Below are 18,693 nucleotides of genomic sequence, written 5' to 3'. Positions count from 1 at the left end.
TGTTCAATAGCAGGTCTAAAGTTAGCCAGATAAGATTTAACCAGCTAACTAGTGATTTAGTCAGGAAAATTCAGCAGCATAGTTGTGCTGCTGAATATCCCTTGCAAGTTAGCGGGATAAATCTTATGCCGCTGACAGTGATCTTTAAATACCTACTCCTGTGGTGAATTTCTAGTATGGGGGAATGTAAAATTCTGACCTATCGGCTCAACCAGGATGACATCTCCAAATTTACATTCCCTGCACAGCATTCTCTGGAGAATAGGAACTTGGTATTTTGCCAAATGTTTAGCTTGCAAAAAGGAATGTACAATGTAAATTACTGCTAGGCCAACATAGTTACCAACCTACTCCTCTCAGTGTATCAGTTCAGTTGTGAAGTCACATTTTTATAAGTCTAATCATCATCCCTCCTATTATTCCACAATTATATCTGAAAGAAAGTGGAGGCCCATCTTGCATCAGACTGCAGAAAAAAGAAACAAATGATTGCAGATGACAGATGGCAAAAAGACTGGCAAGAAAAAATAGAGACAAGGAAGTGCATAAAGGAAACATTTTTTTTTTTTTTTGCAAAGCCTAGAACAAGAATAATTAATTTTCCTATAAAATATTGCATATTGTAGGCTGTAAAGCAGAGGCAGAAGCAATCATACCAGTTGACAGTGACAACATAAAAATCTAAATTGGAAGATCCTCAGGATGCATGCTGTGAGAAACGAGGACTGAATGCAAGGCGAGAGTATAGGCAAGTTCACTTCAACAAATTTACATCTGAATAAAACACCAGCTCCTGTAATTTAGGAAGAGAACATTCAGAAAAGGGTCAGGATAGGAAAACCGTGAACAGAAAACTATCTTACCTGTATCTTTGCTGTGGTGATTGTTTTTCAGCAGACTTTGACACATGTCCAATATAATACAAAGGAAAGAATAAAAAGTTCCAGTTTGTGGCAAACCATGTGAGAGTGAAGGGGGCATCAAATTTCTTAAAGGTTGATTTTGCAAGCTGGGTGGAGCCCGACCAGGATGAGCAGACGCACAAGATCACCGCCACCCCCCATAGGAACTTCTTGAGCTGCGTAACCGAGCATTTCCTGCAGCATCGATTCCCTCTTCCACTGACTTCTGCCCCTCCCTGCATCTGCACTTCTGCTGGGGCTGGGGATTCCTGGGGGCGCTCATCCCCTAAACAAGAGAGAGAGAGAGAGAGGAAGGGTTAGTAAAGAGAGTTTGTCACACTGAGCCGTACATTTTCACACCAATTTAAAATAAGAGAGCAAATTCGATCTCCAATATTCAGGGCTTCCAGCTCTGCCCGCAACATCCTGCTAGCAATATAGTGTTACGTGATTGGATGTTCTGAGGCCTGCACAAAAATTGGCCATTTGGTTTTTCTCACCAGGTCTATGGAACCAAATGAAAATAAACAATTTCATACATTAATTCTAGCAGACTGACAGGCAGATCCTCACTTCACCATCTCCCATCTATTGTGGTTTCCCCAAAACAATGTAATATGTAGTATTTACAATGACACTTTTCACAGAATGCAACTGCAGGATTGTTGGGCATGCTGAATGTAGTGCTAGCCTCTGGGAATTGAATGCTGCAAGCAAACTCTTCCTTGAGGCACACTACTGCACAGATACAGCACGTGTCCATTTTTTTCTTCTGTAGAAGACATTTGTCTACTCCCAACTTGAATTTTGTGTACTCTGACTCAGTATTTCACAGCTCTGACACTGTCAAAAATTGTTTTGCCTCTCTTGTTTCCCTTAATCCTACAGTATTCTATTAGTCTGAATACAGTTTACTGCCTTGGTGCTACTAACCCTCATCTTGTTGATTAACGCTAGATATTTTAACTGTCAATAACCTGGAGAAACCTGAAGACTCATTTCCCTCTTCAGTTGCTTTAACGCCAGGCAAAATACAGGCAGTGTTGCCAAACTATCTTTAGGCGGTAGCTATTATCTGACACGTCAGGTAAAAGACATGGGGGAGGGAGGTGGCTTTGGGTTGCATATGGGAATTTAAATGCCCCAAAGTGGATGAATCTTAGCAAGGCAGTAGGGATGGGCTATTTTGGTCTTGGAGAGGTCAATTTTCAAAAGCCATTTATGCAGGGACATACCGATTTAATCTGGTTAAAGAGCCTGACTGAAACGTGCCGCTCTGTACTCTGCTGAAAGTATTCACGGTGTCCCTCATCAGGCGTCCTTTTAAGCCACGTTAGGAGGAAATGTTCCTGGGGCATGGGTTTAGGTGGAGGGTGGAAAATAATGCACGTAGATCGTATTTTCCAAATCCGTGACTATTATTTTCTGTGATAAAGACATTTACAGAAAAAAACAGGTGCAAACGCCTGTGGATACTTTGTCCCTGCAGTGGTCTTCAAAGTAAAAGTATGCTCATCCTTTCACTTTGAAAATCTCTGCAGAGACACCGGGTAAAAAGTAGCCGTGGACTTTGCAACAATGAGGGCAAATTTCAAAATGTTTTTATGTGTTTAAGCGGGCATTTACTTGCATAGAAGAGGCCTTTGATGATTGTCCACCCCCTCCCCGTTCACTGCAGGTCAAAGTGCACAACCCGTGGGGGAAAAGGGGAAGGATTAGATTGGGGGAAGGAAAGCACACATAGGGATTTTCAAACAGGTGCAAAGTACAAAGTCCCCACTTCCCTCTGCCAGCCTGAATTTTCAGAGGTAAAATGGGAGCTTCCTTTTGAAAATCAGCTTGCAGGCCCTTGGGTACAATATTTCAACTGCCCTTCAAGGCAGTCTCAAAACTACCCTAGACATGCAAGTATTTTCTATGAGGTCAATATTCAGTAAGAGGTAAAATTTTAAAAAGGATGCGCCAATTTTACAACATTCGCATGTTGTCACATGCATGTTATAAAATCCAATACCCGCGTGCACATGCGTGCCAGATTTTATATCGGGGTGCACATGTACGCGTGGGTTCCCACTCACGTGCACAAGGGGGGATTTTCTTTAAAAGCGCGCAGCAACGCAATTGGCCCTTCCCCAGTTCCCTCCCAGTCCGCTCCAATAAAGGAGTGGACTGGGAAGGAACTTCTCCAACCCCTAACTACCCTTCCTCTCTCCGCCCCAACCCCTAAACCCCATCTCACCTAAACCCTTTGTTTTTAAACTTATCTGCTCTCAGGAGCAGAACTAAGTTCCATGCGCCGCTTCATTGGGACAGCACCTAATTCAGATGACAGCCAACGCTGGGCCCTGACGTTTATGATCCGGGGTACTGATGTGCAGACATTAGGGATAAAGCACAGGACTGCTTCTACGGCCAAGTCCAAAAGCAAAGCATGTTTTTAATTAGCATTGTCTGAATTATCAAGACGGCTGCTCATCCTGTAAAAATGTTGCTAGCAGTAATTTTATAATGAGTTTAACAGTTACTTGGTTTTGATTGTAAATATTACTACCGTTAACATAAGGCTTGGGGGTATCCTGCATGGAGTGGCAGTAGTTACTACCCTTAACAGAAACATTGCATAAAGTGGCAATTGCTACCATAGGAAACTTGTTCTGCTGACTGGATGGACCATTTGGTCTTTTTCTGCTGTCATTACTATGTTACAAATAAAGTTATCCAGATAATTTTGTGGTTCACTGGCTTATTAAATAATGGTGAAATAAAAAATTTAGGTGGAGACCCCTCTCTCCACTCCCTAATCACATAAAAAAATTAACATGTAAGTGGGGCCAATCTCACCCCCTCCCAAATGTAAAATATTTGCAAAAATCCCCACCCTTCCACTCCAGAGCTTCTAAAGGATTTCCCCAACACAAAGCAAGAGAAGTAATCTTTCACCTATTCCCCGCCCACTTAATACATAAGAGCCACAAGCTCTGAGAACACCTGGCAATAACATATTAATGTATTCATTTCAGTTCTTCCCTGATTGGCCATTCACTGACAGCTGAAGGGCCAATCTCCATTCAGAACTGAATATCGCTGAATATTGGTGCTACCTAGCTAATGGGCCGATACTGTAAAAATCGCAGGAGAGCGGGCGAGCGCCCGGTCTCCCGGTGCGTGCAATTCAATAAATTAATTTATTTTAATTAGGGCCCGTGGTAAAAAAGAGGCGCTAGGGACACTAGCGCGTCCCTAGCGCCTCTTTTTGGACAGGAGCGGCGGCTATCAGCGAGCTTGACAGCTGGCGCTCAATTTTGCCGGCGTCTGTTCTCAAACCTGCTGACAGCCACGGGTTCGGAAACCGGACGCCAGCAAAATTGAGCGTCCGGTTTTCAACCCGTGAGCCGGGTTGAATTAAGTCGGAGGGTGTACAGAAAAGCAGTTTTTACTGCACGCCGGTGCTCTCTTCTTCCCGCGGCCCGGAAGAGGAAGTGGAGAGCATCGGGTGCCTGCGCGGGAAGACCCGCGCAGGCACGCTAGTGTCCGACGGGAAGAAGACTGCAGCGCGGCTCGGAGGAAAATGAAAATCTTCAACCGCGGCCGATGGGACTCCGCCTTCGCCTCCGCGAGGGCTGAAAATGAAGGAGGTTAGCGTTGGGAGGTGGCTGCTGCTGCCGCGAGTTCCCGGGGGGGGGGGGGAAGGGGGAGAGAGAGAGTGAATGAATGAGCGAGCAAGCATGTGTGTTTGAGATCCTGTGTGTGTGAGTGAGAGATTGCATGTATGTGAATGATTGAGAGCCTGTACATGTGAAAGAGTATGTCTGTGATTGAGATCCTGCCTGTGAGAGAGAGAGCATGAATGTAAGTTTACCATTGGGAACCTGTATGTGTAAGTTTGTAATTGAAAACCTGTTTGTTTGAAAGAGTATGTGTGTATGATTGAGATCCTTTGTGTGTGAGAGAGATCATGTGTATGTATGATTAAGAGCCTGTGTGTATAAGTAAGAGAGAGATCATGTGTGTCTGTGTCTGATTGACAGCTGGTTTAGGTGATGGAGCATGTGAGTATGTGATTGAGAGCCTGTGTTTAAATGAGAGAGAGAGACCATGTGTGTCTGTGTGATTGAGAGCTGATTTAGGTGAGGGAGCATGTGAGTATGTGATTGAGAGCCTGTGTGTAAATGAGAGAAAGAGAGGACATGTTTGTAAGCATGTGAATGAGAGTCTGTGTGTGAGAGAAAAAGACAGCATGTATTTATGTGATTGAAAGCCTGTGTGTGTGTAAGCGTGAAAAGATAGACAGCATGTGTGTAAATGTGTAATTAAGAGCCTATATAAGTGAGAGAGAAAAAACATTTGTATATGTGAGTGACTGAGAGCATGTGTGTATAGGTGTGTCATTGAGAGCCAGTGTGAGAGAGAGCGCTGGTATGTGACTGAGAGAGGAGAAAGTTCCAAGCAAACCACCCCACCTCCTGCTAATTCAGAACAATCTCAGGACACCTGGATATCAAACGTTCCCAGGTATGCAGAGCAAAAAAATTTTTGTATCTTTATTATTTTTCATTACTGGATCTTTGTGTCTGCTATTTTGAAATATTTTGTTGGTATCTGGAAATGTTTTATATGAGTTTTTAATTATTGGATATTCCACTCATCAGCTGTTTCGAAATATGTTCTTTTTGTTAGTACAGTTTTACTGCTGATGATTTTATATTTCTTGATTTGTTTTATAAGGATGTGTGATGTTTCTTTTTTCCTTTGTTACACTGCATACAGAGACTCTGGCTTGTTGCAGTTTCCAATTCAGTTTTTGTCTGCATGCTTCTTGTTATGCGTTTTGGTCTCTTTATTCTATGTTAGGTGAGGGACAGCACGTGATTCAGGTGAGGTTTTCTGCTGGCGTGTAGTTTCTGTGTAGGACTCTATAGCAGCCTGACTTGGTCCGTTTTCCTAATAGGAGATGTATTGGTGTCTTAAGGCCTGGTGTAATATTTTCAGAGACTTATTGTACTTTAAAAGTGTGATCTTACATAAAATGCACACATTTACTTGTATTTAGTTTTAAACATATTGTATGGCTCTCATGGAATTACATTTTAAAATATGTGGCGTTTATGGCTCTCTCAGCCAAAAAGGTTCCTGACCCCTGAGCTAGCGCGTCGAAAACACGTGTCCAAATGCGAGTTAACAGTGCGCTCCACCGGAGCGTGCTGTACTGTATCGGCCTGTAAGTAAGTTTAAGGCACATCTCTGGAATGCCTCTGCAATGCCTTACCTGGTTAAAACTTACCTGTTCAGAAGGGCGGGAAATTCAAAACATCGGGTTTTTCTGGCTAAATCCTGAACTTAACCAGGCAAATCCACTGAATATTGACCGCTATGTCACTTATTGCCCTTTTAATTGTTTTAAATTTGTTGACACCATTGTTTAATGAGAATACTAGAATGAAGGAACCAATTTAAAAAATAATTGATAAAGGCACAATAACAGATAATGTTGATGAAAACTAGGAATCTTCAGAGCAACTTCAGAATTGATCAGCAAAGCAATTATGTCTCACAGGTAAAAAAAAAAAAACCAAACAAAAAAATCTGCCAAAAGATTCACTATAAATGATTTCCTAGTCCATCATGTTTGTCATATATCTATGCATAGTTAATCAGACAAGCCATTATTTCTGGATATATGACTGGTAAAACAAACCAGAGTGATGTGTTGCCAAAGATAATCATAAACCTTGTTGCATACCTTAAGGAAAACATCTTTATGTGACAGTCCATTCAGACAAGGCTCAAAATGGAGACACATTTTAATTGGTTTACTGAGTGCCTCATGCCTGACTGTGATTGAATCTGTGAACTGGGACGTGAATCTGCTGCTGCCTGCCCTCCCCCCCATGTGAACTTTGTTGACAAAATCTTCGGGAGACCTGTAGAACCTATTTAAGTTGCGGCCCTGAGTCAGAAGGCAACCAAAGGAGAGAGCCACAAGAGATCTGTGAGCTGGGAGGTGATGCCACTGCTGCCTGCCCTTCTCCTCCTACCCCCGGGTGAACTTTGTTGATGTCATTTTTGGGAGCCCTGTAGGGCCTATCTAAGTCACGGCCCTGCAACGTGCAGCCACTGGTACACCGAAGCCACACACCAAAGGGGCATGCCCCTTATGAAGAATTTTCGGAGATCACCATCTTGTGCTATTGCATGGGGAAGAAAAAGAAGGGTAAGATTTCTGTTTCCTCTTCTTTGACTATTAGAGGCCCTGTGGGCTCCCATGTGGTACAGTTACTTAATTTAACCTCGATGGGTGAGAAAGAGGAGGCTTCTTTCAGCTCTGGAGCCTCTCTTAGCCCAGGTATATCTCTACCCCCACTACAGCCCCAGATTGTGTCTTTAGAGGGAGAGTATTTGGCCCCTGAAGAAGAAGGGTTTACTAGAAGCTCTCCTGTGTCGATAAAGGATGCCCCTTTGAATTTAATTCAGAACAGCCAGTTTTGACTGTTGCTGATGGGGTAACGGTCCAGTCTTCTAATGTTCCGATACAATCTAATATTCCGATACAATCTTCGAACCATCCCCTTAGGAAGACAGCAAGAACCAAAGAGGATGCTCATTACTGAGGACCTTCATTATTGCCTCTGGTTTCCTTCTTCACACTGCATAGTCTTAGCTAACGCCTGCTTACATGGGCTGTATGTGATACAGTAGCTAGCTGGCACAAATAGTATATTGTGTACATGTAGAGCTTGTGTGGAGTTAAGGGGAAGTTAGTCATCATCACACAAGATGTGATTTTTGGCCCCCTATCTTCCATCATGACTTAAAGGCTGTCTGTACCCAACCATTAGTCACTTTCACTCTAAACCTAATATGAAGTGTACTTGCTGCGTGAACAGTGTGTGAGCTGTTGGGTGAGAACTAGGGAGGAGGAGGAAGGGAATAGTGTCTTGTGGAGAATGTCCACACATGAAGCGCACTGGGCCTAGAGGGCTGCTGCTGCTTGGGACTACGTACTATAAATGAAACTGTCTATATATGATGTAGAGATTGACAAACTTCAAATAAAAAACATCATATCCTCAAGCTGAAAATCAATACTACCGTGTAGTCTATATTGGATAGAGTATGGAAACCTCATACATAAAGGCAAACTTCTTTTTCAAAAAAAGTTAGCTCACACACTGCAGATTATGCGGCGTATCTGATGTAATGACAGTCAATTATATGGTTTTGAGACTGTATTCTCTGGATTCAATCATCGGTTTCCATACTTAATTTTTGTCCATTTTGTAGAAATAATTTTTTAAATCAATTTTAACCATTGATAGGCAGTAATAAATCACTTATCATTGCAGTGCTTGGGCAGCGTCTTTAACAACCCGACCCGGCTCGTGTTTCGGAGGCTTCGTCAGGAGTGGTGAAGTTGTGTTCAATATGTTTCTTACAACTGCCTAGCTGCGTGCTCTGCTACTTGGTTTCAGCTGCGTGCTCTGCTACTTGGTTTCAGCTGTGTGTTCTGCAACTCGGTTTCAGCCCGGTTTTTGTTAAAGCTGAAAAGCTCCATGGTCCGGTCCCGGGGGCTGTTCCGGAGGCCGCGGCCACGCCCCCGGGCCGAAACCATGCCCACATCGCCGCCCCCGAAACGCCGCGCCCCGCCCCCTAAACGCCGCGTCATCCCGCCACGCCCCCGCCACGAAGCCCCGGGACTTACACGCGTCCCGGGGCTCTGCGCGCGCCGGCGGCCTATGCGCAGGGGTTTTAAAATCCGCCCCACAGTGTTTATCCCACGCCTCTTTGAAATCCTTCACAGTTTTGGTCTTCACCACTTCCTCCGGTAGGGCGTTCCAGGCATCCACCATCCTCTCCGTGAAGAAATACTTCCTGACATTGGTTCTAAGTCTTCCTCCCTGGAGTTTTAAATCGTGATCCCTGGTTCTGCTGATTTTTTTGCAACAGAAAAGGTTTGTTGTTGTCTTTGGATCATTAAAACCTTTCAAGTATCTGAAAGTCTGTATCATATCACCCCTGCTCCTCCTTTCCTCCTTTAGATTCTTCAATCTCCCTTCATAAGTCATTTGATGAAGACCCTCCACTTTTTTGGTCGCCCTTCTCTGTACCGCCTCCATTTCTCAGGGGTTTAAAGGGTCCTGGGTAATTAGGGGGAGTGTAGACTATCAAACCAGAGGGTTTGAAGGACCTAGCTCTTAACTGGTTGATCTGGTGGATGAACTGGTGAAACTAGCACTGGGGTGGGCATGCGTCCTTTTTAAAATTCCCTGGCTTACACAGCAGAAGCAGGATTTATATGCATAGGCGCACTTAAAATTGGATGCACGTGTGCACACAGTCAATTTATTTTATAACATGCGCAAATATATGCACACAAGTTTTAAAATAGCCACATATCTGGGCGAACACCGATGCACTCGCGCCAAAGTGCAGCTGTGTACTGGTTTGAAACTACCGTTATCATTTGCAGCTTTAAAAATATGCATTGCTCACGTGGCCATATACTTTTAGCACGAGCAACACTTTTAAAATTCACTCCTTAAAGTGCACATATGCGGGTAAATCCTATGGACAATTCAATGGCATATTCTGTAGTAATTTTCAAAAGCCCACTCACATGGGTAAAATATATTTACACTTGTTAAGCCCAGTTTTAAGCATATAAATCCTTTTCAAAATTACCCCCATTGTATCTGGATCAATGAATCTTTTAAAACTATATGCAGAAACACAATGAAATTGTTTTAACTGAATAACAAAGAAAAGGATATATCTTTCAGAAGAAGAATCTTATAGCTTTTGTAGTACATTATCTTGTAAAAATCTGATGATCTAACAGAATGAAAGCTTTATTTCATAAAACATATCTTTGCAGATTTTCCTTTCAATAACAGAATTTTGTCACTTAAATATGTCAAACAGATCACCTGTTTTTGAAATGTATTAAAAGATGTCTGTTTTGCACTTAAGGTACAATGATGCCTGGAAAAATAATCGATGTTACATAAGCAATAATGTCTGCTTTTTGGTAATATGCTTTACCAGATAATCAGTGCCTGTTGTGCAGATTTTCCTTAGTGGTTCATGAGCGTGGTTTATTATGAGCTTACACCAAAGGAACTGACATTATTGTAATAATATAAAAAGCTTTAGAATACCCACAAATGCATACAGAAAATATTACATTATTTAGATGCTACAATAGCAAAAAAAAAGGTGGGCAGCATTCTTTCGGGGTAAATGGTAGGAGAACGGTTGGAATACAGTAAGAGAAATGTTTCACTCAATAGGAGGATAATTTTCAAACTACACAGGGAGTTTGCAGGACCATGGCTGCTTTGTACCCACAAGACTGAAAGCGGATTTTCAAAGGAAAACTCTACTGTGGCTGGAGGTGCTGGTGCAAAGGGCAAAGAACGCACGGAGATTTTAAAATGAAACCCCTGCACGTACTTCAGCTGATCCTCCCTAGCCCTTCCTCTGGTGCCACCCTTTTTTCCCCATGGAGGAAATTGCATGCACTGTGGACAGCACATGTAGTTTATCCTGTGGAGGAGGAGGGATGGCATTTTTAAAGAGTATTTCCTGTTTTGTTTGTGGGGAAAACACCTTACTTATAGAAATCCCTTTGGTTATTTTCTACCAAGAATCAGTGTGACTGTGACTTAAATGAGTGTCACGAGAGGGGGGGAGGGGGGTGGCGGCATACATGAGTGGAGAGCTTCTAGGAGAGACAATAAATTGTGCAATCCTTAGCTTAAGTCAGTCATGGTTATCTAGGTTTATAAAATAGAAACCAGTAAGTGCTGACCTGAACTAATTAAGGTTTATGAAAAGTATCAATACATCACAGTAAAGATATCTTTGGCATGCATTGCAAACAACTTACATAATAGACAGGATAAAATATAAATGTTGCTGATTGACTAAAGCATACATGTTATAAAATTTTACATTCTACTATTTTATTTAAGGACAATATCATTGTTTTAATTTCTTTCATTCAGTTTCACGTCATACATTCTACTCTACATGCTTTCTGCATGTATGCAAACTCTTATCCACTTATACCCACATTTTACCTCCTTGGGACTCTGCCTCCCCACGACTATAAATATATCTTAAGACACACACACACACACACACTACTGTCACTTTACACATCTATATCAGCATGCATGTCATATCCCCAGTGACAACTCATAGCACTAGGTAATATCATTAGGGTACACTTAGAAACCTTTGTTTTCAGTTTTTATTTATTTTGTCTGGAAATTTCAATATTATAATAAAAAAAAAAAATCAGTAGAAAAATGACTTTTCCTCTCATTTTTTGTTATAATGTTGAAATTCCCATAACAAATACAATTAAAACTGAAAACCAAAGCCCCTAGGTAGCACTCATGCTAATGGGAGGACCCCAGCATGGATGCATGGGTGCTGATAGCAACTTTCACCCGGAGCACCCGGTTGGACAGCCCCCCTCCACTTTGTGGCCTGGCCTAGCTCTCTGGCATTGGGTCCGGGTGGATTGGTGTAGTAGGCATGTTCCGAGCCAAAATGACGCCAGACGCATAGCAACATGGTGGGACAAGGCTGCGGCCCTTGCATCTCTCCAGCAGCCTGATGACACAGCACAGCCCAATTAGTTGGGTGCCCAGCTCACTGGTGTCATCAGGACATGACACTGGTGCTGGGTTGTCCAATTGGCAGCTGGGGGGGGGGGGGGGGGGAGGGATGTGATGATGAGCGTGGAGAGCCAGATCTGTCGGGTGATTTAAAGTCCCACTGGCCGATGCGGCTTTCTCTTTCCAGTGACCTCCTTCTCACTTGGCACCAGAGACAACTATAGGGGATTATTATTTTTATTTTTTTATTATTTTAAAATTACTTTTATAATGCATACTCACAAAAAACAGATCACAGCAGTTTATAGAGTTAAACTGGTGTTGTATATTAGGCAGTCAAAAACAGACCAAGCAGCTCGGGGTCAAACTGTTATACTGATGGCAGTCCCAGGCTTGGTGACATCCCCAATTAAAACCATGATGAACTACTTGGCCATATGCCCGGGTGCAGTGGGTTTAATTCTGTTGAACTATTATGCTTCACCTCTGAGCAGATACCAGTTTCCTGCTATCTTTAAGAAGGCCTTGAATGAGGCAGGCTTGCAGAGCGAATGCTATGGAATGCATTCCTTTCACATAGGCGCAGCATTGTATGCAGCGGTGGCCAGCCTCAACAAGGCAGTGATACAACATTTGCAGTGATGGTGTTGCAGGGCTTATCAGTTTTACATCTGACATGGGGATGGGACACTGGCACTCACTAATGATGCAGCCACTGTCAAAAATTAAACTTTGCTTTCTTCCTTTCAGAAGTCATCTGCCATAGCCAATCGTTGTGGATTGTAGGGCACTCTTTCATTTCCCGTTCACAGAAGCAAGCCACTCAAGGGAAGTTTGGTCGGGATCTCGGACTTGTACCAAGAAGATGGGTGGTTCAGTGGATGGGAAAAGGTGGAATGCAGTAGTCACAATTGTTTCCCCCTTTTTTGTGATGAGTACTTTGGTGTCACCATTGGACCTTATCATCATCATACACTTGGGAAGTAATGACCTTGGAAAGAGCAACGGTTTAGTCCTGTTGAACAGCATCAGGGATGACCTGAGCCAGCTCGCTGTTGAATGGCCTGCGTTACATGTGCCGCCCGAGGCAGCCCTGCGGTGTGGCCCTCTCACATTTTCAGACAGACTCAAACTCCTGGCTCCTCTTCACTGGCGGCGGTGGGCCGCCAGCTCCGACCTCAGGTTCCCTCCAGTGCCTCCGGCCCTGCCACGCTACCCAGTGTTGCCAGCCAAGATGTCCCTGTTCGTCGGGCCTCTCCATGTGGCCCGCGGAGAGACGCTGCCATCAGCACCGCGCCCCTTCCTAGGCATGTGCGCACGCATCATTAGTTCTTTTAAAGGGCCTGCGGCGGGAACCTGGCCGTGGACCCGGATGCTGACATCAGACTCTTCAGCGTATAAAAGCTCAGGCCTCGCTCCATAGCATTGCCTTTGCTACAGGTCTCCTCAAACTCCGTTGCTGATCCTAGAATCGTCTTTTCGTTGTGTTCCTGTTTTCCTGTGGTTCCCGGTTCCTGTTCTTCTTGTTCCTGTTTCGTCTATGTGTTGGACTGACTCTTTGGATTTGACGACCGCTACGCCTGACAACTCTTCAGCTTCTCTCCAGCCCCGGACCTCCGCTATGCCTGACTACTCCTCAGCTTCTCTCCAGCCCCGGACCTCCGCTACACCTGACCACGCCTGCCTTCTCCGTGCCCTGACGACTGCCTTGATTGACTACGCCTGACTTCTCCATGCCCTGATTCTTGCTTTGAACGACTACGCTACAGACTTTCCTGTGTCCAGAGTTCTACGTTGCTTGCCACAACTTCCACTCGCTGCCGGCTCTGATCCTAGCCTGTCAGTGACGCCTCCTCTCACCTATCCTCTGGATGTGGACTTAGAAGGCTTAGGCCTTCCTTTGCTTGAGTGCCTCCAGTTACTCATTGTTCCTTTGGCGCCTGAGTTCCAGCACTGAAACCAGTCCAGGATAGGACTATGCCATCTACTGGCTGCTGTCTCTGGGCTGAATCATCTTCCATCTCTAGCTAACCTCGAGACCCACCTAAGTCCTGCTGGCCCCGGCACCCAAAGTCTCAAACCAAGGGGAACGAGGGCTGGTATAGGTGAAGCTCCAGTGGCCTCTAGCTTCAGCCCACTCCACCTGTTGAAGGTGGGGACCTGTAGGTCCTTGCCTACTGATTGCGTCAACCCCACCTCAGCCCAAGGGTCCACCTCTGACGCAACAGCCTGGTACCTGCATATGTTGTTCTGAGGTCATTCCGTGTCACTGGATGGCTGCCACCGTCTGGTGGGGACATCATCATGCTAAGTTGAACAGACACATTGCTAAGGCTTTGCATCGACAGGGCAGTCACCATGTCTGCCATGAATGGGTGGATGTCCACCGCCAAGAGCTTTATATGCTGGACAGTGTTCACCTGTCTGATATGGCAACTATTTGTTCTTACATGCTTTAAAAACAACTGTTTGCTCTGTGGATGTGTAGACTGCAGCCTGTTTTGGGGGGTTTGAGGTGTGCTCATCATTCTGCTTCACATCTTGGTGTGCGAACCACAGACTCCCTGTGGCGGGGTGACTGAGTCTGACAATAGAGAGGAAAGCAGGGGTGGCATCAAGTAGGAGGGACAGTGCCAACATTTATAAACAGAGTTAGGGCCAACTCATCATAAACACTGGTCATCTAATAAGGTGATGTTAGATCCGGGGCCTGGGCCTTTATGAATAATACCGGTAGGAGTGCGGTAGCGCGAGGGGTGCTCGTAGGCTTGCTACATGGCGGTCTACTAATGTGGCCGTCTGGTATAGTGCCATTTCTCAAGGTTGAGGAAAAGCGAGACCTTGGTTGATCCACTAGGGCGGTCATGAAGGACGCAGTTATCCAGGCACCTTCCCTTGGGGAGCAAAGGGAAGCATAAAGGACTCAGCACCTGATTACATTTCCATGTTAGGGTATTTAATTACTAAACTGCTGCGGCCATTCACATCCAGATATGCGGGTCATGAAGTATTTGTGTTATGCACTCATGGGAAGACTGGAGGGCCTCATGGTGACCAGGCTGCCCCATTACTGCATACATTGATTACTCAAACATTTATTTTTTATAGTCCGCTTATAACGATTCAGTCAGTCTAAGCGGGTTACAACAGATCATCAAATATACAATAAAGCATATAAAAATATGTTTCTTACCAAATACAAAATCACAACTTTACAGTTCAATACTCAAATGTTGTGTGCTATACATAGCACTAAAGAACAACTGGCATTCATGAAATAACCACAGACACAACAAAGATACAAATAAGAACAGGTTTTTTCTTGAAAACTGCTATTTGCGGATCATACTGAGATCAGCAATAGAGTGGACACGCTTGAAGGGGTAGAGAGAATGAAAAGTAATTTAAGAAAGCTGGAAGATTGGTCGAAGATTTGGCAGCAGGGATTCAATGCCAAGAAGTCATGCATCTGGGGAGCAGTAATCCAAAAGAGCTGAATGTGATGGGGGATGTAAGACTGATGTGCAGGGACCAAGAGAGAGATCTTGGGGTAATAGTGTCTGGAGATCTGAAGATAGCAAAACAAAGTGACAAGGTGATAGTTACAGCCAGAAGAATGCTGGGCTGCATAGAGAGAGGAATAACCAGTAAGAAAAAGGAGGTGATAATACCCTTGTACAGGTTCTTGGTGAGGCCTCATTTGGAGTACTGTGTTCAGTTTTGGAGTCTGTATCTGAAGGGGGATAAAGACAGGATGGAGGCGGTCCAGAGAAAAGCAACCAAAATAGAGTGGTGCCTATATCAGAAGACCTATGAGGAGAGGCTGAAGGATCTGAATATGTACACCTTAGAAGAGATGAGGTGCAGGAGAGATATAATACAGACCTTCAGATACCTGAAAGGTTTTAATAACACACAATCGTCAAACCTTTTCTGTTGGAAAGAAATCAGTAGGGATGTGAATCGTTTTTGAACGATTAAAATTATCGTCAGATAATTTTAAAATCGTCCTAAATCGTTAGAGTGCACGATACAATACAAATGCCCCCGATTTATCGTCAGGGGCATTTGTATTGTATCGTTAAATAGGGCACGGGAATTATTTGGGGGAGGGCGGGAAAACCGGCACACCAAAACAATCCCTAAACCCACCCCGACCCTTTAAAACCAATTCCTTACCTTCCCCCACCCTCCCGAACCCCCCCAAAATGTTAAATTACCTGGTGGTCCAGTGGCGGGGGGGGGGGGGTCCCGGCACGATGTCCCGCTCTCGGGCCATCGGCGCCATTTTGGCTGCCACTAATTAAAATGGCGCCAATGGCCCGATAAAAAAAAAAACCCACCCGACCCTTTAAATCGACCCTCCCCCACCCTCCCAACCCTTTTTTTTTTTTTAGGGAGGCCCACGCCGCTAAAAAAAAACAAACCCACCCGACCCTTTAAATCGACCCGACCCCCCCAAAACCTTTTAAAATTTACCTGGTGGTCCAGGGGGGCCTCAGGGGGCCTCGAGGAGAGATCCAGGGGGGTCTCGGGGAGAGGAGAGATCCAGGGGGGCCTCGGGGAGATATTTCCCATTTCCAGGCATCACCTGTTCTAAAAACAAATGGCGCGGATGCCCCTTTGCCCTTACCATGTGACAGGGTATCCGTGCCATTGGCCGGCCCCTGTCACATGGTAGGAGCACTGGATGGCTGGCGCCATCTTTAAAGATGGCGCCAGCCATCTTTACTCATTAGCACTGCATGGCGCCGACCGTCCAGTGCTCCTACCATGTGACAGGGGCCGGCCAATGGCACGGATACCCTGTCACATGGTAAGGGCAAAGGGGCATTGGCGCCATTTTTTTTTAGAACAGGTGATGCCTGGGAATGGGAAATGAAGAAAAGGGTGCATGGTGGTAACTTGCTGTTGTGACAGTTACTACCCTACATACTGTAAGAGCAACTCCATCAGTGCTCTCTGCTTCAACAGCAGGGGAAAAGGGGAAATGGGATTCAGACAGGAACCAATGAGGGGCCCTGACTTTTACGTTTTGGGGGAAACAAATAAACATGGGGGAAACTTGCTGTTGCGGTGGTTACTACCCTTAACCAATAGGCCTACATACTATTAAAGCAACCACATCATTGCTCTCTGCTTCAACAGCAAGGAGTTATAGGGAATTGGATTTAGACAGAAACCAACGAGGGCCCAGACTTTTACGTTTTGGGGGAAACAAATAAACATGGGGGTAACCTGCACGGCTTGGCAAATACTACCATAAGCTTGCTGGGTAGACTGGATGGATCATTTAATCCTTTTCTGCTCTCATTTCTATGTTTCTAACTGAATTTAAAACAAAATGCGAAGCAAAACACCTGGGTGTTTTGCAACTAGTTTCTATTCTGGGTCATGGAGTAGGATAATTCCAGTACCTCTCTATTGCTACTACTATTTTGTGCACTTGGAGACCTCCTGTTCTCCTATACCTAGGGCATTTGCAGGACTAGCATGCTGTGTGTGTGAGTGCAAAACAAGCCAAACAACATAAGAGAAGACCCACTTAAACCTTTGTTGAAATCTTATCTAACCATACACAATGCACATATTTAACATCCTACCTACTGAGAAAGCAGACAGACAAAAGGAAGAGGCACAGGCAGGAAACAGTAACAGGTAAACAAATAAATAGAGATATAGCAGAAAACAAAAGAATAATGAAAGGGACAACCCTCAAAATAATGATATCTGATCATATAACAAGGAAGAAATTTAAAAAAACTTGTAGTATTTCAAAGAAAAATTAGCAACAGCACAACCTTCATTCTTTATCTCTCTAAGGGCCTCGCATTAAGGGGTGTTTCCCATGCAAATGAGGCTTTTTTTGTGCAGCGGGGAAACTTCGCATGCTGCGATGTACAATAAAGAATCACATTCAACATGAGACGTACGAACAGAACAGTGGTCTCTTGTGAAGATTTGGTGGCCTTCGGAGTAAGGAAACTCACTCCAAGATGAGATTTGGGCAATGTTCTCTCAATCTAGCTTGATGGACACTCTACCTGGGCAACAACAAGCTAGGTGGAGAGAACATTGTCCAAATCTCATCTTGGAGTGAGTTTCCTTACTCCGAAGGCCATCAAATCTTCACAAGAGACCACTGTTCTGTTCGTACGTCTCATGTTGAATGTGAAAGCGGCCCCCAACCCCCTACACTCATACCTAATCCCCACCTCGAGTTACTAGGTGGGCCTCTCATAGGGATACAAATAGTTGTCTAGGGAGTAGACACTATAGCAAGTGTAAGTCAGTCTGTCTCTCTCTCTCTCTCTCTTTCTTTCTTCCTTCCCCCCCCCCCCCAAAACAGGCTGTCTGGAAATGTCGTGAACTGCAATAAACCTTTACCAGCCTCTAGCGCACAACATATCGCAAATGAAAGGGTTGTAGCTATTGGCTGCGTTAGGAGCCACGCTAACACTGCGGCTGTTTCGCCGCACACAATAACTCTTTCCTACTTTACATATGCTCCGCCCCCTGAATACAAAATTAAAAATTCATGTTAACGGCTGTTAGCGCGATTTGCGGAATTATCTCCTGCGGTAACTCCTTGGAAAATGACCCCCTAATACAGCAAATTTATATTATCTGACCAATACCTACCACTAAATTAGGGGTTCCCAATGTCAGTCCTTGAGGCCCACATCCCAGAAGTTTTCAGGATTTCCACAGTGGATATGCAATTCTAACACAATTGTTGTGGAGCGCTAGGAGAGCGATCCCACTCCTGGGTGATGTGTGTCCTTGGGCCACGGCTCGACCCCAGAGGGCTCTGAAGAGGTGCCGCGGGAGGCGTGGCATGCCCGAGCATGGGCTGGACGGGAGCAGGGCTGGAGTGAAGACTGGCTGACAGGCCCTCCTCTGGACCTGCGCGCTTCGGAAGACCCAACAACGCAATGTTGGTCTTGTGAACAGTCCTCCGACCGTTCCTAGCCCTTTCGGACCTGCCGCAGGGTACGGCACGAAGCGGCAGGCCGGATGGAGGCCAGGGCAGCGAAGACTGGAACATGGATTCAGACGAGACTCAGGAACGACGTAGACTCAGGCATAAACGTGAACTCAGGACGAGGTGCAGGATCCATAGATGAGGACTCAGGCAAAGACGTGGACTCAGGAATGAGGTGTAG

At 44.9% G+C, this 18,693-nt stretch overlaps 1 protein-coding gene across 2 annotated transcripts in view; it reads right to left on the bottom strand.

The window, feature by feature from the left end:
- Positions 1-18,693, bottom strand: part of SLC35F3 (solute carrier family 35 member F3) — a 461,576-nt gene that overhangs the window by 169,952 nt on the left and 272,931 nt on the right. For both annotated transcript variants that reach the window (XM_029593874.1, XM_029593875.1), the window contains one exon: positions 864-1,188. In XM_029593874.1, the coding sequence (XP_029449734.1) occupies positions 864-1,188 (325 nt within the window). The remainder of the gene's footprint in view (positions 1-863; positions 1,189-18,693) is intronic.

This window comes from Rhinatrema bivittatum, chromosome 3, assembly GCF_901001135.1.
Source record: "Rhinatrema bivittatum chromosome 3, aRhiBiv1.1, whole genome shotgun sequence".
NCBI classification, from domain to species: Eukaryota; Metazoa; Chordata; class Amphibia; order Gymnophiona; family Rhinatrematidae; genus Rhinatrema; species Rhinatrema bivittatum.
Note: the sequence above shows the minus strand (reverse complement) of the source record. Positions and strands in the feature narration are given on the sequence as shown.